Raw genomic sequence first — 24526 nt, forward strand, 5'->3', positions numbered from 1 at the left:
ACTCACGCGCCTGCCTGCCCACCTCTCCAGATACATTCCTCCCTTGCTGTGGGGGAAGAGCGGCCACATCCAGACGGCTCTGTATGGAAAGATGGGGCGTGTCAACACCCCGACGCCCTGTGGGGTCCGCAAGTTCCTCCCCATGCAGGACGGGGCCACAGCCACCTTTGACCTGTTCGAACCACTCGGCGACCACAGCACAGGAGGTGAGAGACCCACTGGCCGTGTAGGCAAAAACACACACTAGAGGGGTTTCCCCTTGGCTTTTAGAGAAGTTTAGGTGATTATATAACTTCTGGGAGCAGTCTCTCACATTGGGTTGGGGGGGGGTTAACCCTTTAAGCTCCCCAACCCTCTTACGAGGTGCCAAGAATGCACATTTAGCCCACAGAAGACTATTTTAAATCGGAGCGAGTAAGAGTCACACTCTTGTGATTTGTCAAAAGCACAGCACTTAATTCTGTCATGTGAAACACAAGCCCCCCCCCCCATCTCAGTCCCTGACCCCCCTCAGTCCTTCAAGTGTTGATGTCACAATGACTGCAGTAACCCCATGTGACTCTGTGTTGTTTTTTTGCATGTGTGTGTTACCATACAGACAACATCACCATGGTGATCTGCCCGGGGATCGGTAACCATAGCGAGAAGTGTTATATCCGTACCTTCGTGGACCACTCTCAGAGGCGAGGCTACAGGTGTGCTGTGCTCAACCACCTGGGGGCTCTGCCCAACATCCAGCTCACCTCACCTCGCATGTTCACCTATGGTAAAAAAAAGATTTCTACTTAATTGTCCAAAAGAGACCTTGCACAGAATGTTTGCCGTTCCTCTTTTCTTTCAGCATGGCTGCCTGTAACCATTGGTTACCACTATTCAGAAGAAAATACCACATTTCTGTGCAGAGTAGGTAAAACACTGGAAAAGCGTGATATTACTGTTCTTTTGTGACTTGTTTACAAAATGTACAAGATACCAAATTGTTATATATTTGTTGATATATTTCTCATATCAACAAGTAGCAGCCATTGTTTTGCGCATAGCAACTGGCAAATGGGCATTTTAAGCATGGTATGAAAGGCCTCTATTGGATTTTAAGCACAATGGGTCTCATTCACCAACGGACTTAAGACAAAAGATCAGACACATTTTTGTCCTAGCTCCACTTAAGACATTCTCGGGCCGATTTTGGGATTCACCAACGGTCCCTTCTCCTGGATTCGGTCTTAACTAAGAGCAGGATTTAAGAGCGCTGAAGAGCAGTCGCAAGTGGGACAGACTGGTGTGCGCCGTGTTCTTTTTTTTTTTTTTTTTACTTTGGCCATTCCGCTGGCTCTTTTTTGCGTTTATCGCATTTACTCTGGTCAAGAATGACCGACAGAAACAGGCTGAAGGGGTACAGATGGGGGGGAAGACACTCTGGGAAAGGCACGGCTGCAGTCCGGGATTCGAACTCGCTAAACCCCAGATCCGTGACGAGCACGGTTGTCCCCGGCCCCGAAATAGCGCTCGAGGTACGCGGTGAGCTACTGGAGCTCCCCTTGTGCGCCGTGTTCTTAAGGGGTTTATTTGGGAGGAATCATGGTTCATTCATGTCAACTCTACAGGCATCCTTGGAATTAATTAATCATAATAATAAATATGACAATATTTGTATGAATTTAGTTTTCCATTTACAGTCATGCCTCGTGATGTCCGAAAATAAATCCGTGATGTCCGGAAGAGCTCGGTCTCGTGCTTCAGCAGGCATTACTGATTGGCTCAAACACACTGGGTCTCATTCACCAAGGACTTACGGCAAAAAGGGCTTTCTCTTAGGGCCATTTGAGACCTTTTCGCGCCGATTTTGGGATTCACCAACCGTCCCAATAAAACATATATAATTAATATTATATTATAATATATTGTCTATATTCATGTCTTGCCCGAAAAGGTCTCAAATGGCCCTAAGAGAAAGCCCTTTTTGTCGTAAGTCCGTTGGAGAATGAGACCCAATGTGTTTACAAACAGGAAATCCCTTTATTCATAAATATGATTACCAAGCTCATTGTGAGTTAATAATAATATGCTGCACCCAGGGACCGAAACTAAAGCCCGCCGCCCGCCAGGGGCGCTCAGTTTTTACCTTTGGCGCTTGACACTTAGAGGGCTGCCCGCCGTGTGGCGTGTAGACGTGTAGTTCATAACGATACTCTTATTTTGATTGTGCGAGTACAGATTATAGCCTCTCTCGTCTTTTTTTTCTCCGCCGCGAGATCGTTAAAAAACTACAAGTCCCACATTGCACTCAAGTCAACGGTCCAATCACAGTAGAGTGACGTGACTGGTTTCATGAGAAAGAAAGCAAATGACCAATCGGAAGCTCTCATTTGGCTTGTTTACTTTCTGAAACGCCACCATTGCGATATGCGGGCAGTCTGCTCTAGTCTATATCGGACCTCCATGAGCTACCGTTACTGTTTAAACAATGACCCAGTCAACTATTCACTTTTAGTTTAATACATGACGAGGCATTGTCTAACGGTATCTAGCTGGCTAGCTACTGATAGCTGCTGATATCAACAAATGCTCCAGCAATAGTCGACTCGAGTGCATAATACCTCCGTTCCCTCGTTAGCTAGCTCACGCTAGATCTATCTGTCCCAGTAAACCAAATTGTCTTAACGTTATCTACCGGGCTAGCAGTAGCTACAGATGGCTCCTGATATCACATTGATTGAATGCGTATTCTAGCTGAGGGCATGTTGAATGTGATTTGACAAAAGAACCGTAACGTTATAAATAGGGTCCAGCTGCATCGCCGGAGAATCCTTGCATGCTGAATGTAGGGTCTAGCTGAATATAGGGTCTAGCTGCAGGGCCGGAGAATCCTTGCTGGAGCTGGAGGCTACTCAAGTATACACACAGACAGTGGAGCTGTTTGCAGATAGCAAGCATTTTGACTTATTGCGTGGTGGCGATGTCTCGCAGATAATACAACTACAAGTATGATTATATAATATATATTTTATTAAATTTTTTTTTTTTTATATAAAATATATATATATATATTTTTTTTTAATCAAAAAAAATTTGGCAGGTAAGAAATATGCTTGGCGGGTAGACTCTTCCCATCTACCCGCCACTGGCCGGTGAGTCAAAAAGTTCATTTCGCTCCCTGGCTGCACCACGTTTTGGGTAATGCAATACGAATAGAATTGTCAAAGAATCACTCCAAGACCTTGAAGAACACTTGGGGAAAAGTTTCTACTTTGATTTGGTTTAATTAACTTTTGACATCTAAAAATTCCTGCAAAAATGTACCATTTCAGCGATTGAATGATGAACATGTCTGAAAATGTCTCAGACCCCTCCCCACCCCCTTGTTTTACCTAAGCAACCCATACACTTTCGTATTGGCCCGGGTCTCTAGTTTATAGGTGTACGTTTCATGAGGCTGTGATTATCCTTGAGAGCATAATAGGTCATTGTGTCAGTATTGTATCCGTTTTCCTAAGGAGGGAACGGAGGATGCCAGTACAGTTTGTACCAGGAGGACTGGAGACAATTGAATCTTAATAAGTAATTAATTATTTACAATGTTGGCTAGGACAACCTTCTCATGCCAAAACATTTTCAATATTTGAATTGATTGAATAGCGGCGATCTGACCTCGATCAGAGGGGATGTGCTGAGGGAATAACACTCCTATTTGCAAAACCAGAAACATTGTGTAAATGTCATTCTGCTATTATGAATATTGATTGTTCATTCATGAATATGTTATGAATCATGTCATGAGCCTGTTGTGAAGGTGTAATGTATAATGTAAACCCTGTACAAAGACGATGGTCACCAAGTAGGCTATGATTAGTAGTTGACAAAAAAATAACATTTTAGCACACTGTCTTGAGCTTGTAAATAGAACCTTTTTTTAATTTGTAAAACGAACTTAGCGTTGATTAAAACGTTCCATTTGCAAGTTCAAGATGGTGTGTGGGACCTTTTCCATTTTTCTACGATGCACCTGTTTTCCCAAGTCTTGTGTTCAAGTGTACAGAAGATTTTTTGTAAAACAATGTTTATTTTATTCTATATTATGTAAGGCTGAGACGATATGCCATTTGGAAGAATCGATAAATCGGGACAAAATTATCGATAAATATTGATTTTCTTTTTGACATTTTTTTTTTTAATCTACTTTTTCTCCTTATTTTTTTCTATTTTTCTGTGCAAATAGCTCCAAAACAAACCTTGCTATTCACAAAGCACTCAAAGGGTGAAATACCGTGCTAACAACATTGCCATCATCAGTGCGTCTCTATGCGTCAGTGCTATTTGCGGGTATTTAAATTGGGTAATATGGGCGGAACATGTGCCCCTTTCTATGCAATTGAGCCTCTGCCTCATTGCAAAAACACTCCAATTCACAAAGATCGGCGCTAATTGCCACGCGCAGTTAAAGTGACGCTATTTACGTCTTCAGAGATTTGGTGGTAACTAAGCGCATTTATAAGGGTTGTCATTGCCAGCGTCTCTCTGGTGATCTGTTGGGTTAGGTAATAATCACAATAAAGATAATAGAATCCGCACACTCATAAACCTTTAATTTATAACGTTTCGTCAGGTCCATGATGAGTAGACGCTGGAAACATGGTCAATGAAAAGTGTATTCTGGAGTGAGAATGCGGGTTATATTCAAGTTTGTTTATTATTTGTCACAACAAAATTCTCTTAACTAAATTAAATGCAACTTAATTTCTCACTCAAAATATTCTGAAATTATAAGGGCGGCTGAGTGGCGCAGTGGGGAAGGCGCTCGCCACTAACGCAGGAGATGCTGGTATCGAGCCCAGCTCTCGGCGTTACCGGCTTGGTCGGCCATCATACTAACACAATTGGCAGTGTTAGAGGGTGGGAAAGCCGGTGGGTGGGGATCGGACGTTGTGGACAGCGACTCCTACAGGTCGGTTGGGTGACGCCGGTGCGGCGGAAGCAGGAAGTGACGGGGGCAGCGTGAGCCTCCCACGTGTTACTCCTCGCCACTGAGAGTTCGAGCTGCTGCGGTGAAAAGATGCGACAGGCTGCCTCCTCGTGTACCGGAGGGGACACGTGATGCAAGGCTTCTATCCTCACTACAGCCGACCAGTGGGAGGCATAGTCTAGCGACGTTCAAGACAGGGGAGGGAAGAATTGGAAATACGAAATTGGGATGGGAGAAAAATAGAAAATAGGAGAAAAGGTGGATAAAAAAAAAGAAAATCTAAAATTATTTTCACTGGCCTAACTTCGGCCGAAAGATTCAGCACCATGGACAGGTCTGCTCAAATAAGTCTCCTGCTATATTTTGCTCCCCTTCATAGATTTGCTCGTAGGTCGGGTTGTGGGGCAGACGTTTTTATGCACCGAAGTCTCCTGAACACGTAGAACACGTAGAGATAAACCCTAAGTCGATCGGACCTTCCTACGCTTATTACCAGTAATAAGCTACAAAACAAATGTATCATATCAAAACACAATCTAGGGATGTATAGGAATTAGGGATGTTCGATATTGGCTTTTTTACCTATACCGATATTGTCCAAGTCTTAATTTCCGATACCGATATCAACCGATACCGATATATGCAGGGTCCCCCCCCCCCCCTGAATGCCAATATCGGTAGGCCGATAATATCGAACATCCCTAATAGGAATACAAAAATCACATCTAGAATTTGACCACCCAATTGGTACCAAAAATGTGTTTGGCCCAAGGACTAGAAGAGCTACAGTATTGATTCGTCAGGACTTCTAATTCGTAATCAGAGAATTGAAGCTTCCATTTTCTGTCTGCCATTGTCCTAGGACATGCATACTGTTGCATGGGAAGTATTTATACTATTTTACCATATCGGGAGCAAATTTCACTCCGATGCTCCACGAGCCATCTGTGCTGCCAGATATCGGGAGCAAATTGCACACTGTATGGGTGAATAGGTCCTTAAGATGGAGCAAATAAGGCGACCGGGTAGTGCAGCGGACTAAGCGTTTGTCTACCACCACAGAGACAGTGGGATCGAATCCAGCTGTGGTGCTTCCCGGTTGGCCGACCGTCCATACTAACACAATTGGCAGTGTTAGAGGGTGGGTCCTGGTCGTTGTAAACGGCGACTCCTACAGTGCGGTTGGGGCGCCTGCACAGCAAGGGAAGGATCTAAGAGAGGTAGTGTGACCTTCCACACGTTACACTCTCCCAGTGAGAGTCTGCGCTGCCAGGTGAAAAGAAGCGGTGGGCTGGGTACACATGTGTCGGAGGAAGCATGTGATAGTCTCCGCCCTCCCGGACCGACGGTAGGGGGTAGAGTGCGCAACGACCAGGAAGGAAATTGGGAATTGGCATAACGACTAACATTGGGATGGGAAAAAAACGGAAAAAGAAGGAGGAAAAAGATTATATAATTTTTTTTTTAAAGATGGAGCATATAGTGGGCGCAAAACACGCGCAGTTAACCCTTTACCGTCACTTCTTGAAATACCTGGAAATTCACAATTTCAACTCTAGAATGTTATTTTGGTGCTGTTTCAAAAGTTATCTACAATTTTGAAATAAAAAAAATAAAAGATTTTCCCCCTGTAAATTAAGGTTAACCAAAGTGTCCGTGAACAGGCCCTCGACTGGTACCCTAAAAATGTGGGGGCTATGGGGCATATTTTTCCTTAGGGGGCATACAGTATCTATGAAACTTGGCAGGCTGATTCATAACATAAAATAAATAATAAAATGTATTGGGAGTTTTCTTGAATTTGTGTTGCCATGGCAACAGTAGCCGATAAAGGCCCACAGAAGAATAGCGGACAAAACTATATAACTACAGGGTACTACATGGTACTACATGATACTACATGATACTAGATGGTACTACAGGGTAATACAGGGTACTACATGGTACTACAGGGTACTACATGGCAATACAGGGTACTACATGGCATTACATGGAACTACAGGGTACATGGCAAAATCAAAATCACCACACTATCACACTATAGGCTACAACAACGCCAATCAATACATTCTCCACAGTTCTCAAGTGTCCCTCTTCGCCTCCTAGGTTGTACGTGGGAGTTTGCGGCCATGGTGGGCTACATCAAGAAAGCTTTCCCCGAGAGTCTGCTGGTGGTGGTGGGCTTCAGCCTCGGGGGGAACATTGTGTGTAAGTTCCTGGGGGAGAGCCGCGCCAACCAGGACAGGGTGCTCTGCTGCATCAGCGTCTGCCAAGGCTACAGCGCACTCAGGTTAGTAGCAGTGTTGTGGTGCTAAGAGTCACTCAGGTTAGTAGCAGTGTTGTGGTGCTAAGAGTCACTCAGGTTAGTAGCAGTGTTGTGGTGCTAAGAGTCACTCAGGTTAGTAACAGTGTTGTGGTGCTAAGAGTCACTCAGGTTAGTAGCAGTGTTGTGGTGCTAAGAGTCACTCAGGTTAGTAGCAGTGTTGTGGTGCTAAGAGTCACTCAGGTTAGTAGCAGTGTTGTGGTGCTAAGAGTCTAAGAGTCACTCAGGTTAGTAGCAGTGTTGTGGTGCTAAGAGTCACTCAGATTAGTAACAGTGTTGTGGTACTAAGAGTCACTCAGATTAGTAGCAGTGTTGTGGTGCTAAGAGTCACTCAGATTAGTAACAGTGTTGTGGTGCTAAGAGTCACTCAGGTTAGTAACAGTGTTGTGGTGGTAAGAGTCACTCAGGTTAGTAGCAGTGTTGTGGTGCTAAGAGTCACTCAGATTAGTAGCAGTGTTGAGGTGCTAAGAGTCACTCAGGTTAGTAACAGTGTTGTGGTGCTAAGAGTCACTCAGGTTAGTAGCAGTGTTGTGGTGCTAAGAGTCACTCAGGTTAGTAACAGTGTTGTGGTGCTAAGAGTCACTCAGGTTAGTAACAGTGTTGTGGTGCTAAGAGTCACTCAGGTTAGTAGCAGTGTTGTGGTGCTAAGAGTCACTCAGGTTAGTAGCAGTGTTGTGGTGCTAAGAGTCACTCAGGTTAGTAGCAGTGTTGTGGTGCTAAGAGTCACTCAGATTAGTAGCAGTGTTGTGGTGCTAAGAGTCACTCAGGTTAGTAGCAGTGTTGTGGTGGTAAGAGTCACTCAGATTAGTAGCAGTGTTGTGGTGCTAAGAGTCACTCAGGTTAGTAACAGTGTTGTGGTGCTAAGAGCCTAAGAGTCACTCAGATTAGTAACAGTGTTGTGGTACTAAGAGCCTAAGAGTCACTCAGGTTAGTAACAGTGTTGTGGTGCTAAGAGCCTAAGAGTCACTCAGATTAGTAGCAGTGTTGTGGTGCTAAGAGTCACTCAGGTTAGTAGCAGTGTTGTGGTGCTAAGAGTCACTCAGATTAGTAACAGTGTTGTGGTACTAAAAGTCACTCAGATTAGTAACAGTGTTGTGGTGCTAAGAGTCACTCAGGTTAGTAGCAGTGTTGTGGTACTAAGAGTCACTCAGGTTAGTAGCAGTGTTGTGGTGCTAAGAGTCACTCAGGTTAGTAGCAGTGTTGTGGTGCTAAGAGTCACTCAGGTTAGTAGCAGTGTTGTGGTGCTAAGAGTCACTCAGGTTAGTAACAGTGTTGTGGTGCTAAGAGTCACTCAGGTTAGTAGCAGTGTTGTGGTGCTAAGAGTCACTCAGATTAGTAACAGTGTTGTGGTGCTAAGAGTCACTCAGGTTAGTAACAGTGTTGTGGTGCTAAGAGTCACTCAGATTAGTAACAGTGTTGTGGTACTAAGAGTCACTCAGATTAGTAACAGTGTTGTGGTGCTAAGAGTCACTCAGATTAGTAGCAGTGTTGTGGTGCTAAGAGTCACTCAGATTAGTAACAGTGTTGTGGTGCTAAGAGTCACTCAGATTAGTAACAGTGTTGTGGTGCTAAGAGTCACTCAGATTAGTAACAGTGTTGTGGTACTAAGAGTCACTCAGATTAGTAACAGTGTTGTGGTACTAAGAGTCACTCAGGTTAGTAGCAGTGTTGTGGTGCTAAGAGTCACTCAGGTTAGTAGCAGTGTTGTGGTGCTAAGAGTCACTCAGATTAGTAGCAGTGTTGTGGTGCTAAGAGTCACTCAGATTAGTAGCAGTGTTGTGGTGCTAAGAGTCACTCAGGTTAGTAACAGTGTTGTGGTGCTAAGAGTCACTCAGGTTAGTAACAGTGTTGTGGTGCTAAGAGCCTAAGAGTCACTCAGGTTAGTAACAGTGTTGTGGTGCTAAGAGTCACTCAGGTTAGTAACAGTGTTGTGGTGCTAAGAGTCACTCAGGTTAGTAACAGTGTTGTGGTGCTAAGAGTCACTCAGGTTAGTAACAGTGTTGTGGTGCTAAGAGTCACTCAGGTTAGTAGCAGTGTTGTGGTGCTAAGAGTCACTCAGGTTAGTGGTATTTAAAAGCATGAAAATACTACCAAAACCTTGAGTTATGAGGTCTCCACACGACCCAGCATTAATATACTGTGTCTGTATGTATCAGACTGTGGATGAACGATTTTCTCTCTCTGGCCTGTGCCTGCTGGCTGTGATCTCGTTATACATCCCGTATATATGTAGGCCAACTGACACGACTTCTCTTACTTAGCTTATTTTGTTCTGCACAGCAGTACCGCTAGTGTAATGTTAATGTGACGGTACACACATGTACACACACAGACACACCTCAATACACAGTGTGTGTGTATTTATCTATCCTTTTAGACACTGTAATCATAGCTACACTGTACAAACACACTGAAGTCGGTACACAATAGAGAGCATAGAAAAGCCGTTGGCACAACTAGGTCTAATCATTATCACCCAAAGGTACCTGTACCTCTCACACAGCATGCAGTAAACCACCAGGTCAGACTGTACCCCTCACACAGAATACAGTAACCCACCACCAGGTCAGACTGTACCCCTCACACAGAATACAGTAACCCACCACCAGGTCAGACTGTACCTCTCACACAGAATACAGTAACCCACCACCAGGTCAGACTGTACCTCTCACACAGAATACAGTAACCCACCACCAGGTCAGACTGTACCCCTCACACAGAATACAGTAACCCACCACCAGGTCAGACTGTACCCCTCACACAGAATACAGTAACCCACCACCAGGTCAGACTGTACCCCTCACACAGAATACAGTAACCCACCACCAGGTCAGACTGTACCCCTCACACAGAATACAGTAACCCACCATCAGGTCAGACTGTACCTCTCACACAGAATACAGTAACCCACCAGGTCAGACTGTACCTCTCACACAGAATACAGTAACCCACCAGGTCAGACCGTACCCCTCACACAGAATACAGTAACCCACCACCAGGTCAGACTGTACCTCTCACACAGAATACAGTAAACCACCACCAGGTCAGACTGTACCCCTCACACAGAATACAGTAACCCACCATCAGGTCAGACTGTACCTCTCACACAGAATACAGTAACCCACCACCAGGTCAGACTGTACCCCTCACACAGAATACAGTAACCCACCACCAGGTCAGACTGTACCCCTCACACAGAATACAGTAACCCACCACCAGGTCAGACTGTACCCCTCACACAGAATACAGTAACCCACCATCAGGTCAGACTGTACCCCTCACACAGAATACAGTAAACCACCATCAGGTCAGACTGTACCCCTCACACAGAATACAGTAACCCACCAGGTCAGACTGTACCCCTCACACAGAATACAGTAACCCACCAGGTCAGACTGTACCCCTCACACAGAATACAGTAACCCACCAGGTCAGACTGTACCCCTCACACAGAATACAGTAAACCACCATCAGGTCAGACTGTACCCCTCACACAGAATACAGTAAACCACCATCAGGTCAGACTGTACCTCTCTCTAAAATTGGGTGCATTTACATTTGTAAAATGTTTTATTAATGTACGCTGTCCCCCTTGATCAAATAAAGTAAACCTAAACCTAGGGCTGCCGCGGTTACCGCATTATCGCCATCACGTCACGCCCACCGCAGAGTCAAGCTGATTACCGCATCACCGGCTGTTTAAAAAAAAAAATAATAATAATAATAATAATAATGATAATTATAGTTGTGTATAGCCAATTTTCTTCACGCCATGTGTTCGAAAGTTTCCATTCGCAGTTGCGCAGTTAACATTCTGATCGAACCCCAGAACTTGTTTTGCTGCTACGGAATGTTTTCGCTTTGAATCTGCTAAAAACATGGATATTGTAGCGAAACCCAATCGAAGGGCATTCGGATGCCGTAAATGCTGCCGTTTTGATCCCGAAAGACGGAGTGGTCACGGTTAGCGAGGACAGGTAATTTCTGGTTCTGTTCTGGAGCAGTAACGTTAGGTGTGTTTGGGGGGGGGGTTAACGTTAGCAAGTTGGCTCCGTGCTGTGTAACAGGTTGGTAGAAAGCGGCACCTGGTAGAATAAGCTAAAATGTACTCCTGGGCCGTGTTATGGTATTATGTGTTGAAAGATAGCCAGCTACACATAACGTTAGGGATTAAACTGTTGGCTATCTAATGTAACGATAGGGCTGAGTGAGCAGTTTAACTCTTGAGTAAGCCCCATGTAATAACCGGATCCATCACTAGCTTTAGCTGGTGTTAATTCGCTGGCCACTGGGTTGAACAAACGATTCATGGCGTTATTATCTGTTATGCAGATAGATAGGACAGTCAAGCGTTTGGTTAACGTTAGCTACCGTGAGTCGCGACCAGCAGTTTCAAGAACAGCCAGCTGTTTTCAACCAATATTATTCCTGCTGCAAAGTCATCCTGGAATAAAGATAGACATTAAACGTTAGACTAGACTCGAGGCTATAAAGGATAGACTACTACAGAAATAAATGCATTCGAAACGTTTATTTATGAACCAATTATTAAATTACATTACATTTAAAAAAAATTTAAAAAGAAAAATTGCAGTTACCGCAGCGGTTTGAATGGCTTCGCAAATTTGTGCGGTAAGGAAAAAATCAATACCGCGGCAGCCCTACCTCTCTCACAGCATACAGTAAACCACCATGTCAGACTGTACCTCTCACACAACATACAGTAAACCACCAGGCCAGACTGTACCTCTCACACAGTAAACCACCACCAGGTCAGACTGTACACAGAGCTTTTTCCCCAACTGATGAGGGGTCCTGACTGAATCTCGGTTGTTAAAGAACCCAGGACGCCTATTGTAAAGAGTAGGGGGTTCCCCCGACGTTCCTGGCCAAATTCCCAATCAGGTCTCTGACTGATCAAGGCCACCTAATCATCCCTTGATATCAATCCCCGTCTCCTGAGCCGTTCAGCCTTTGTGTAGTAGTGTGATGTGTGCCTGGTGCCAGTGTACGGCAGCCATTGAGCCTGCATAGCCCACGGTTGGGTGCTACCAGTGGTGGTGAAGGAGGCAATTTCCACCCTACATTGTGCAGAGCGCTTTGAGTGTCTAGAAAAGCGCTATATAAAATGTAATGAATTATTATTATTATATTTACCACTAGTGCTAATATATCACACAAAAAAGTGGCAACTAGGTCAAATGACATTTGTGTGTAATCTGTATTTTTTTTCACTCACTCACAGTTAGCCACTCTACCCCTAATGATCGCTCACAGGAAATGCGCTCTGCAACTATGACACTGTGTTTCCTTGTTTGACCTACTTGTTGCACTAAATGGGTGTGGTTTTACCACGTGAGGCATTTAGTGTCGGGTTGGTAAATATCCTTTCCTGTGATGATGATGGTGTAAACTCTTTGGTAGTCATAGTGTTAAACCCCACCCATCTGGCACCTGAGTGGACTAAAACAAATCATAGATTCGTCTGGTACTGATAAAACAATGTCTGTGTGTCTGTGTTTGTGTCTGTGTGTCTCTAGGGCTATGGAGACGTTTCTCCAGTGGGAACAAGGCCGGAGGGTGTACAATTTCCTGATGGCTGACAATATGAAGAAGATTATCCTCAATCACAAGTCAGCTCTTTTTCAAATATAAAATGTGATTTAACAAGCAAATGTCAGTGACATTAAAGGGGACATGCATTATAAATGGCTTTTTTCTGTGTTTAGCATGGTTTTATAGTAATACGGGTTAGTATCAATGGGTCTGTGTCTCTAATTACCATATTGACTCATCAGTCTAGTCTCGAGTTCACGAGATCCTCCCTCACTCCACTAAGACGTTCTGATTTGACTGTTTTGCTGACGTTAATATAGCACTGATTTGCAGTAAGGCCCCCTCTATGGTTGTAGTGCAGTGTAACCCGACACTTCCTCAAACAGGTTTTCACAGGCAGAGAACGATTCATAAATCAGCCGAAAATGTGTATTCCACTAAAGGGCTATTATCGCGTCTTTCTCTGGAATTACTAGAAATCACCAAAACTATACTCGTATTCAAAACGGTATAAAACGGAAATGTACCGATGAAAAAACAATCCGTTTTGTACATGTTGACTGCAAGCAACTCATTGATAAGCGACTGGTGTATTAGACCCATAGCCATAATTTAAGATATATTTTAAGCACTCGCAAATCTCCCCGTCCACCCATTGATTAAAGCGGTGGCCATCTATACCTATTATTCGCCATATAGCTCCAGCGCTGAATGTGTTAAGATAGCAGGAGCCGTCGGCCAACAAAGATGTTGTTTCAACAAAATTATTCACAAAATGGATTACCATCCAAACGTTATTGAAGCCTCCCGTGACCAGTAAGTAGGTACTACTACTAATAACTGCATCAATATGCGCATGTGCGCTATGTGCCTGAAGTCAAGACTGGACCGTACTGAACCAGAAAAATTATTTAGGAGTAAAAAAAAAACTGGCGAAGTTCGAATCCCAAAAACAGGCTTCGGGGACAGCTCTAACATACACATACGTTATTACCTACGGCCATTGTGGCTGCAATTCTGAATGGCTCCTTTCAAGAGGGAGGGTTCAGCTGAACTGAAGAAAATGCACATGTCCAACTCAGTGTTGGAACAACCCCTCATTCTGTAAAAACAATGCAACACACAGGGAAAGGTCCCCTTTAAAACCTGCTAGACATAAAGTTGAAACATTGTTTTAAACTTGATAAAGACATGTTGAAACATTGTTTTAAAACATGATAAAGACATCAATATCACTATATATATAAATATATATATACATAGCCTGGTATGGTTGGCAAACCGGGAAAACCACCCAGCAACACAATATATATGCCACAGGCTATTTACCAATGCATATGAACCTTACGTTCACATACACTCTTCCACACCCGAGTGGAACAAGGCCGACACAATCATGAGACTAGTCTCAACAATGGCAAAAGACGCCCCGTGTGGTTGCAGTCTCTCAGGCTTTATCCACCCGCCCCGTAATGAGTGATTTCCCTCGGCTGTAGTCATCATTGAGCGCCTAGCAGTCTCCACAGCAAAGGACGGGCGGCATCTGAGGAGGGGGGGGAACACGAGAGGGAATTGTTACCCGGTGACACCACCGTACACAAATACCATAAACAACTTACCCATACTAACCGGATATTTATTTACATGGTGTTACAAATACAATAATAATGGTAAGTAGTAATGACCAACCCACCTATGTCACACATTGTTTTAAACCATGATAAAGACATCATGTTGAAACGTTGTTTTAAAACATTAAAAAGACATCATGTTGAAACGTTGTTTTAAAACATTAAAAAGACATGTTGAAACGTTGTTTTAAAACATGATTAAGACATAATTTTGAAACGTTGTTTTAAAACATTATTAAGACATCATTTTGAAACGTTGTTTTAAAACTTTATAAAGACATCATGTTGAAACGTTTTAAAACATAAAGACATCATGTTGAAACGTTGTTTTAAAACATTAAAATATGAAGAAGATTATCCTCAATCACAAGTCAGCTCTTTTTCAAATATAAAATGTGATTTAACAAGCAAATGTCAGTGACATTAAAGGGGACATGCATTATAAATGGCTTTTTTCTGTGTTTAGCATGGTTTTATAGTAATACGGGTTAGTATCAATGGGTCTGTGTCTCTAATTACCATATTGACTCATCAGTCTAGTCTCGAGTTCACGAGATCCTCCCTCACTCCACTAAGACGTTCTGATTTGACGGTTTTGCTGACGTTAATATAGCACTGATTTGCAGTAACGCCCCCTCTATGGTTGTAGTGCAGTGTAACCCGACACTTCCTCAAACAGGTTTTCACAGGCAGAGAACGATTCATAAATCAGCCGAAAATGTGTATTCCACTAAAGGGCTATTATCGCGTCTTTCTCTGGAATTACTAGAAATCACCAAAACTATACTCGTATTCAAAACGGTATAAAACGGAAATGTACCGATGAAAAAACAATCCGTTTTGTACATGTTGACTGCAAGCAACTCATTGATAAGCGACTGGTGTATTAGACCCATAGCCATAATTTAAGATATATTTTAAGCACTCGCAAATCTCCCCGTCCTCCCATTGATTAAAGCGGTGGCCATCTATACCTATATTCGCTATATAGCTCCGGCGCTGAATGTGTTAAGATAGCAGGAGCCGTCGGCCAACAAAGATGTTGTTTCAACAAAATTATTCACAAAATGGATTACCATCCAAACGTTATTGAAGCCTCCCGTGACCAGTAAGTAGGTACTACTACTAATAACTGCATCAATATGCGCATGTGCGCTATGTGCCTGAAGTCAAGACTGGACAGTACTGAACCAGAAAAATTATTTAGGAGTAAAAAAAAAACTGGCGGAGTTCGAATCCCAAAAACAGGCTTCGGGGACAGCTCTAACATACACATACGTTATTACCTACGGCCATTGTGGCTGCAATTCTGAATGCCTCCTTTCAAGAGGGAGGGTTCAGCTGAACTGAAGAAAATGCACATGTCCAACTCAGTGTTGGAACAACCCCTCATTCTGTAAAAACAATGCAACACACAGGGAAAGGTCCCCTTTAAAACCTGCTAGACATAAAGTTGAAACATTGTTTTAAACTTGATAAAGACATGTTGAAACATTGTTTTAAAACATGATAAAGACATCAATATCACTATATATAAATATATATATATACAAGTATGGTTGGCAAACCGGGAAAACCACCCAGCAACACAATATATACGCCACAGGCTATGCATATGAACCTTACGTTCACATACTCTCTTCCACACCCGAGTGGAACAAGGCCGACACAATCATGAGACTAGTCTCAACAATGGCAAAAGACGCCCCGTGTGGTTGCAGTCTCTCAGGCTTTATCCACCCGCCCCGTAATGAGTGATTTCCCTCGGCTGTAGTCATCATTGAGCGCCTAGCAGTCTCCACAGCAAAGGACGGGCGGCATCTGAGGAGGGGGGGAAACACGAGAGGGAATTGTTACCCGGTGACACCACCGTACACAAATACCATAAACAACTTACCCATACTAACCTGATATTTACATGGTGTTACAAATACAATAATAATGGTAAGTAGTAATGACCAACCCACCTATGTCACACATTGTTTTAAACCATGATAAAGACATCATGTTGAAACGTTGTTTTAAAACATTAAAAAGACATCATGTTGAAACGTTGTTTTAAAACATTAAAAAGACATGTTGAAACGTTGTTTTAAAACATGATTAAGACATAATTTTGAAACGTTGTTTTAAAACATTATTAAGACATCATTTTGAAACGTTGTTTTAAAACTTTATAAAGACATCATGTTGAAACGTTTTAAAACATAAAGACATCATGTTGAAACGTTGTTTTAAAACATTAAAACGACATGTTGAAATGTTGTTTTAAAACATGATTAAGACATAATTTTGAAACGTTGTTTTAAAACATTATTAAGACATAATTTTGAAACGTTGTTTTAAACCATGATAAAGACATCATTTTGAAACATTGTTTTAAAACGTGATAAAGACATCATGTTGAACCGTTTTCTTCGGGACCACTGTGCTGAAATGCCTGCCATTATGTGTTTGTCCCCAGGGACAGTTTGTTTGGGGTGAACTCCAGCAACTTGGAGGAGGCAGACCTGAGCAGACTCTACACAGCCACGTCACTCATGCAGATTGATGACACTATCATGAGGTCAGTATCTCCTTCATTTCACGTCTACTGGTGGGCAGCCATGTGGAAACATAGAGTTCTATCATGCAGTATATCTATCATGCAGTATATCTATCATGCAGTATATCTATCATGCAGTACAGTATATCTAAGTGGAAGTCATTGATGATTATCTCGTCTTGTACTCGATGCTGTATTTTCTAACGTATGACCATTTCTATCGCAGAAAGTTTCATGGTTATGACACTTTGAAAGAATACTACGAGAAGGAGAGCTGCCTTCGTTACATTCACAACGTAAGTCGAGACATCTCACTGTGTTCAGACATTGATTATGGTTGATGTGATCACCGTGGTGGTGGTGGTGATGATGATGATGGTGGTTAATGATGACATTAAAGGGGCACTTCACCGAAAAACAACGCTGATTTATTATGCACATATTATCACACATATCCCTAAACTCTAAACCGTTTTGCACACATTCATTTGGTTTGACAATTATTGGAAATTAGTGAGTTATAATCCTCTGGTGGTGATGTCATCAGAAGACACTGAATCGTTGCGTGTGTCTGTAGGACATATTAGCATTGGTACGCGAGCTTGTACCGTCGGAACAAAATTCAGATCCAACTTTCAGACTAGATGTTACAGATCAAATATGACTCAATATCTAGCAATAGCATAGCAATCTTCTCGTTAAACATGTTGTCAGAAACATTTGTAGGTTAAACTTTAGGTAGAAAAGCATCTTGTACACGCGCATTTTATCAAGATATTGTTGAAGGATGTTCTAATCCAACTGGGAGATCTTTTTAGATAACAAACAACTTTATTAGATAAACGAACTTGTGGAGAGACCAATGGGTGCGGTCCTGCATCTTTTATACTACCACCAAAACAGAACACATTACCTGATTCAAGATTCAATCGTTTTATTTCAAACCACAGTGTTAGTTTGGCTACATTTACCATTGTCCGGCAAAACAACATTTGAAAAATAAATGAAATGTGAAAAGAGGAACCCCCCCCCAAAAATTTAATAAAACAACAGCCAGAAACTATATACACTGTTTTAAAAGGAGATGGAAGAAGCAAAGCTTATCTGTTTCCAGGTAAACTCATCCTGGGGGGCAGTGGCGGCTGGTGAAAACTGTAGGTGGGGCGGTGCCATATCAGTTTCAGTAACTACAGCATATAACCAGACCTGCAAACTGATGAGAGGTGAAACATGTCACATGTTTGTAAACCAAACCCATTGTCCCCCAGAAGAAAATTGTTGTGATTTTAACCAAGCACTCGGGAGAAGAAAATAAATGGAAAAGACGACCCGTATCAGGATCTGACAGCACTACAATTATATTTTCATATCATGACCGGCTGAGAGTCACTTTTGTATCTGTACGAATTGGAAGAGCCGTCGCGCTAACCCTTCGATAAGCTTCGTGGTCCGGGCATACATGTGTCCATGAAACCATTTTGTTAGATCAAACACTGTCTGAATGTATCTTGTGATTATTATCAATTTCCGACGACAACAACTATTAGCGTCTCTCGAATCCCTGCGTCCATTATTGTGTTCGTCTTGGGGTGCTAAAAAAATCTCCCTTCAGGCATCATATTTGAAGCAGCTGATTTTATATATTACACATTATTGTGCATTTTAAACACAAACATACTTTATACATTATAAATTCATATTTGACCTTGAACTTGACCTTATTATGGAAAAAGCTCCTCTTTCCAGTGGCGGTGTTAAATCTGGATTTAGTAAAATAGATATTTTTCCGATAAATTAATATTTTCTGTAAATCTTAAACATCGGTACAAATTTAAATATACACTTTGACTGCTGTTTTGATAGGGTTAAGGTCTTTACTCTTGGCTACATTTGAAAAAGAAACGCAACCTCTTAACATCCAAGGGCCCACATGTGGGACGATTCGCGATGCGCCACTCTGCCGACCTCTAGTGGCTCGGTTGTGAATTTCTTTTAATATATATATATAGAATTAAAGCCCTATTTGTCTCCTGTCGATTGCCATTTCAGACGACAAAATCCGTTCAGCGGTTCTCGAGTTACATGCCGATATGCGAGGCGTGCGCCAAAGTACACGACACGTACATGACTCCCGGGGCTCTAGCTCCGTCAATCATTTGGGGATGTCGATTTTTTTTTACAGGGTTGTAGCCGACGAGTGTGCCTTTCCACTAATACGGTCTCTATTGATCGATTTATGATTTAAAAAAAAGCAGGGTCCCCTTATAAGGGGACCTTACAGCTTAACTACAGCGATTGTGGCTGCAATTCTGAGTGGCTTGTTTCAAGAGGGAGGGTTCTTGTCACAGTTGAACTGTAGAAAAGGCACAATGCACATATTTAACAATTTCTTAAAGTGTTGGGACAGCCCCTCATTATAGGTCCCCTATAAACGGAATACTTCAATAATGCTGAATATAAGAACGGGATATTGGTCTTCATGTAAACTCACATTAATGTTCTGGGTACTAGCTAATATCCCGTTCAAGGTCTTAGATGGGATATAGTGTTTACATGCGTAATGTTTAACATTGGAATATTATCGTGGGTGTTAGAACTCTCACCAATTGGTAATTTCTAACATTGGAATAATATCGTGCATGTTACAACTCCCACAGGTGGTCATCTTTAACACATTGTCCGCCATGCATTGTACCCATCCTTGGGCCCAGTCTGCCAGTGCTGTAACCCTATGGAGATGTTTACCTTCTTTGCAGGGCTATAACTTTTTAAATATTATAGCTATATCGACATTACTATGGCCCATTCAACATTGGGTATCGTTCCGGATGTGCAAACGTTATATTTTTTCATTCATACATTGTCGTGTTAATACCGTCGTGAATATAAGTATGTTTTTAAGGTTATCTGCAGTAATTCCTAAAACGTGAGTTATAGGCCCTGACGCATATGATAGATTATCGATTGGCGTTTCTTTCCTATACACGCTATATTAAAAAATTCAAATGTATATGATCAGTATACATTATGCTTCATCATGCGTGAAGGAAAGGGGGGGGGGGGTCGTTTATAATTCCTTGATCGTCAGTAGCGTCTTTTCTTACTATGGGTTGATACGTTGATCAGATGGATTGCCGTGAAATGAATAAACAATCGGGGCTGAAAATAACGTTAATTTCCTCTTACCGTTCGCCGATGAGACTGGAGGAAAAATATTCCGATTATTTTACGTTGATCTGCTAGATCCATTTCCCATTTGTATGACGCAATAAACGCCGAAATCATATTGATTATTGCGTTTCGAAAGCGATCCCAATGCACTCGAGTGTGTATCTAGATCCACGCTACAAGATATTACTGCCGGAGGAATTTCCTCGATGCACCGAGCGCCACTTCCGGTTTGGCTTGGAGTGTAACTCGCCCGACATGCACCAGGCGGCGATATTGAGGCGTTGCAATATCAGACAGGGTCCAGCTGCAGTCCCGGAGGGAGGCTGGATGAATTATGAATGCCATGGCGAAAAAATTAAATATTGATCCCAAAAACGAGTTAACTCGTTTCTGGCGCACAAGGCATGGCGGGCAATAACGGGTCATTTTTAATGTTATAATATTATGGTGCGTGTTAAAACTCACCGATGGTCATTTCTAATGTTATAATTAGGGATGCTCGATATTGGCTTTTTTACCGATACCGATATTCCGATATTGTCCAACTCTTAATTTCCGATACCGATATCAACCGATACCGATATATGCAGGGTTTCCCCGTCCAAAAAACTGAATAATTTCAGGTAACTAATAATTTCACTGGATATATATATATAACAAATATTGTTATTGTTTTTTATTTTTTTTAAACCGATACCGATATTTTCCGATATCACATTTTACTGCCGATATCGGACGATAATATCGGTCGGCCGATAATATCGGACATCCCTAGTTATAATATTATGGTGCATGTTAAAACTCTCACCCATGGTCATTTCTAATGTTATAATATTATGGTGCGTGTCTTTTTCCAGGTCAGCGTGCCTCTCCTGTTGGTCAACTCTGCAGATGACCCACTAGTTCATCAGTCACTACTGACTATTCCACGCACACTCGCAGGTACGGCCTCAACACTCGATTTACAACATTCTTCCTCCATACAGGGTGGCTCAGGAGGTAGAGCAGTCGTCTGGCAATCCGGAGGTTCCCGGTTCGATTCCCGCTCCTCCCGCGCAGCGTGTCGATGTGTCCTTGAGCAAGACATTTAACCCCTAATTGCTCCCGATGAGCGCTATATAAAAAATCAGCCATTTACCATACAGCGATCCAGCAGCGATCTAGCAGATCGCGAGTCCAACTTCCTCTTCCTGTTTACAAAATCTCCCGTCTGAGGTGTAACTTTCAGCCAATCGTTGACCTCCATTATACTTTGGTTCTGCCTCCCAAGCTATCAATCACGAGCCATTGAGCCGAATTTTTATCATTGGGAAAATAGTTCCTTACAAGTGTTGCATTTTGAACTCGAAATGTTGCTTGAAGAGGGCTTTTAACGATACAGTTAACGTTAGAGTTTCTAGCTGACGCACATTTTCAGGTAAACAAACAAACACAATATCTCAAAAGAATGGAGCTTTACGTAAACTATGTGGCTGATGTTGTCAGTGGACAGTGACCTGTAGTAACCCTGCTATGGTCCTTTAAGCAGGAGTCAGAGCTCCCTCAACGGCTTCCTGACCAGACGGTCTTCTTGAATTTTTCAGGGCCATGTGATCCCCCTGTGCTGCAGGATTATTCATGTGTGTGTGTGTGTGTGTGTGTGTCACTCCCTGCTGCCTGGTTCAGCATCAGTGATTGCAGGTCACAAGGCCCTTCATGAGTATAAATCATCATTAGCAAGCTGTATGAGGGGAAGGTGACTTAGGTTCCCACCTGTGAAACCGTAAAGCGTTGGTATAAGAAAACATGATGCATGGTGTCTGTAGAAACAAGTAATAGTGTACTGTAAATACATTTTTCGTTTTTACTACATAGTGTGATTTGAACTAATTGCCTCAAACTGTAAACCTTCAGAATAAAGTTTTTTTTTTTTTTTTATATATTTTTTGGGAAATTGGGAGATTCGAACCCAGGACGTTGCGATTACGCTACATTGATTGATTGATATTTAAAAAAAAAAAATCTTACAAGACGCATAAACAATAAGTATATAATATACTTAACAATAAGTATATAGACCAAGATGGCCACAAAAAAATTTAACGAAATAAAACATAACAAGCTGTAAACAATGTATTTCAAAGAAACAAGAGGAATTCATATCAAATTACACAGGATATAATGCGTTTTGTCTTAAGTGCCATACTTTCTCCAAGTCCCCTCCACAAAAAAACAACTCAACATACAACTCTCAGACTGCCAAAACAAATCTGGATTTACAAATGGAACTTTCTCAAATAAAACCCTCAAGTCTGTGTACAAGGGGCAGTGAAAAACAAAATAGAATTCATCCTCCACCACTCGCAGATCACAGAGAACACACAACCGCTCCTCCTCAGGTGTACCTTGGAATCTACCCACTTCCACAGCCAATGGCAGGGCACACAGAGGCCGCCGTCCTCTTTAAATTTAACATTACATAAGGTTCAGTAAAAAAAATCATCTTTAATTTCAACATATTTCCTAAGTTTAGGTTTCTTCCATATCTCCACCTTCCACTTATCCTGATGGATTGTTGATCATTTTGGTTTAATTATATTAACCTTACACTGCAGATTATTTATAAAAGTCATACTTAAATCAGCAGAACCATGGACATCTCTCTTGACCAGGGATGACCGTGTGCTCTGTCCCAGTTAAATATCTTTTTAGTCACCCTGGCAGCTCTTCTTCTTCTTCTTCTTGTGAATTTCCGGCAGTCTAGACACCCTTTGGCGTATTGCTGCCTAACTACAATCTAGTGTACAATCTTCTTCTTCTTCTCATCTTCAAACTGAATTACTATCGTCTCTATCTCCTTCTTCTCTGTTCCTCTTGTCATCCTTTCCGCACTCTTAACTTTCCCAACTTTCCCATTCTCTCCTTCTCTATCTCAATCCTGATCGTTCCACAATCCATCTTCCTGTTCCCCATCCACAATCACCCCACAATCCCCACCACCATCAATCTCTCAATCACCCTGGCAGCTCAACCAGGCGATTCCATAACCTAACCATTTCACATTTTGCTTGACCAAACATGAGTCTCTCAACCCATGTCCCCTTCTATAGCCCCTTTTGCTGTATATTTATGGACTCGCAAGAAGTATCTCATGGCACGGTTCTGCGCCAGGTCATTAACATAAAGGGCGAGAAAAGCGGGAGAAAGCACATCTCCCTGTTTTACACCGAATGGAGTGGAGAACCAGCCGGTCCTAGCATCATTCAGCTGCAGACAGGCAGATTGGGCTTTATACAGGCTTTTGATAGCCTTATAAAATAGACCATCAATACCAGAACAAATTTACTTATAATCCAAAACCTCTCTATTAATCCAATCAAAGGCTTTTTTAAAGTCAACGAAACAAACAAATGTATTCAAGGGTATATACGTGGTGAGCCACCGGGGCGCCCCAAACCTTCTGAATATTGACTGATTTTGAGTTTGAGATCATAAAAAAATATAATTCTAAGCACAAAATATATCATGCAAGCTTTAAAGGAAAACTCCAACATTTTGGGAAATTAGCTTATTTAACATCTTCCCTGGAGTTAGACAAGAAGATACATACCTTTTTGGTCTCTGTGCGTGCATTTAGCTTAGGGAACAGTCGCTCCGTTAGCATAGCTTAGCTTCATCACTGGAAGTGAGGCGGATCCGGAGCCTTACTGTTACAAAGGATCAGATTAAACCGAATATATATATTTATTGATTGATATATATTGCATAGTATTTGTATATCGTTTGATATCCCTTGTATATTCCTTGTACATATACACGGAATATCCCTTTAGCCTAGCCCAGACCATAATATTTCATTCTCCTATTGGACAGCGGTCCACAGGCGCCAGAGCCATGCCTCCAGAGTCAGGTTCAAGGCCACCGTCAAGACATGTCTGTACATGCCCGGCCTTGCCCAGGGATACGAGACAGAAATGAGGTTGGCACTAGATTGTTCGCCGTGCATATAAATATGGCGCAGGTGAATACAGAAGTAGAGTTACCCAATAAGTTGAAGCCTCACCCACGATACTCCGTGCGGTGAAGTATGGCCTGTTTGGCCCCAAATAGAGCATTGAGACCGCGTGCAAATTAATAACTGAATTGTCAGAGTTTGGCGCTATACCGTCGAGTGCGACATATTTCTATTAAGTCAGTAATAGTCTATTTGTGTATAGTGTATCGTGCGGCTAAAGTTCTACAGTGACCAGCATCACCAACGCTTCCTCGTATCAGCTAGAGTGCTTATCCAGGCTGGGCTGCTTTCATGGCGCTTTCACCCGAGGAGACCTAGACGAGAACCGTGTGGACATGTACACTGG

At 42.3% G+C, this 24526-nt stretch overlaps 1 protein-coding gene across 2 annotated transcripts in view; it reads left to right on the forward strand.

Moving 5' to 3' along the window:
- Nucleotides 1-24526, forward strand: part of LOC311245227 (monoacylglycerol lipase ABHD2-like) — a 56833-nt gene that overhangs the window by 17188 nt on the left and 15119 nt on the right. For both annotated transcript variants that reach the window (XM_084335057.1, XM_084335058.1), the window contains exons 4-10: nt 31-206; nt 599-766; nt 7067-7250; nt 12824-12916; nt 16935-17036; nt 17242-17311; nt 21044-21128. In XM_084335057.1, the coding sequence (XP_084191183.1) occupies nt 31-206; nt 599-766; nt 7067-7250; nt 12824-12916; nt 16935-17036; nt 17242-17311; nt 21044-21128 (878 nt within the window). The remainder of the gene's footprint in view (nt 1-30; nt 207-598; nt 767-7066; nt 7251-12823; nt 12917-16934; nt 17037-17241; nt 17312-21043; nt 21129-24526) is intronic.

Source organism: Notolepis coatsorum (genome assembly GCF_963971535.1).
Source record: "Notolepis coatsorum genome assembly, chromosome: 18".
Lineage (NCBI taxonomy): Eukaryota > Metazoa > Chordata > Actinopteri > Aulopiformes > Paralepididae > Notolepis > Notolepis coatsorum.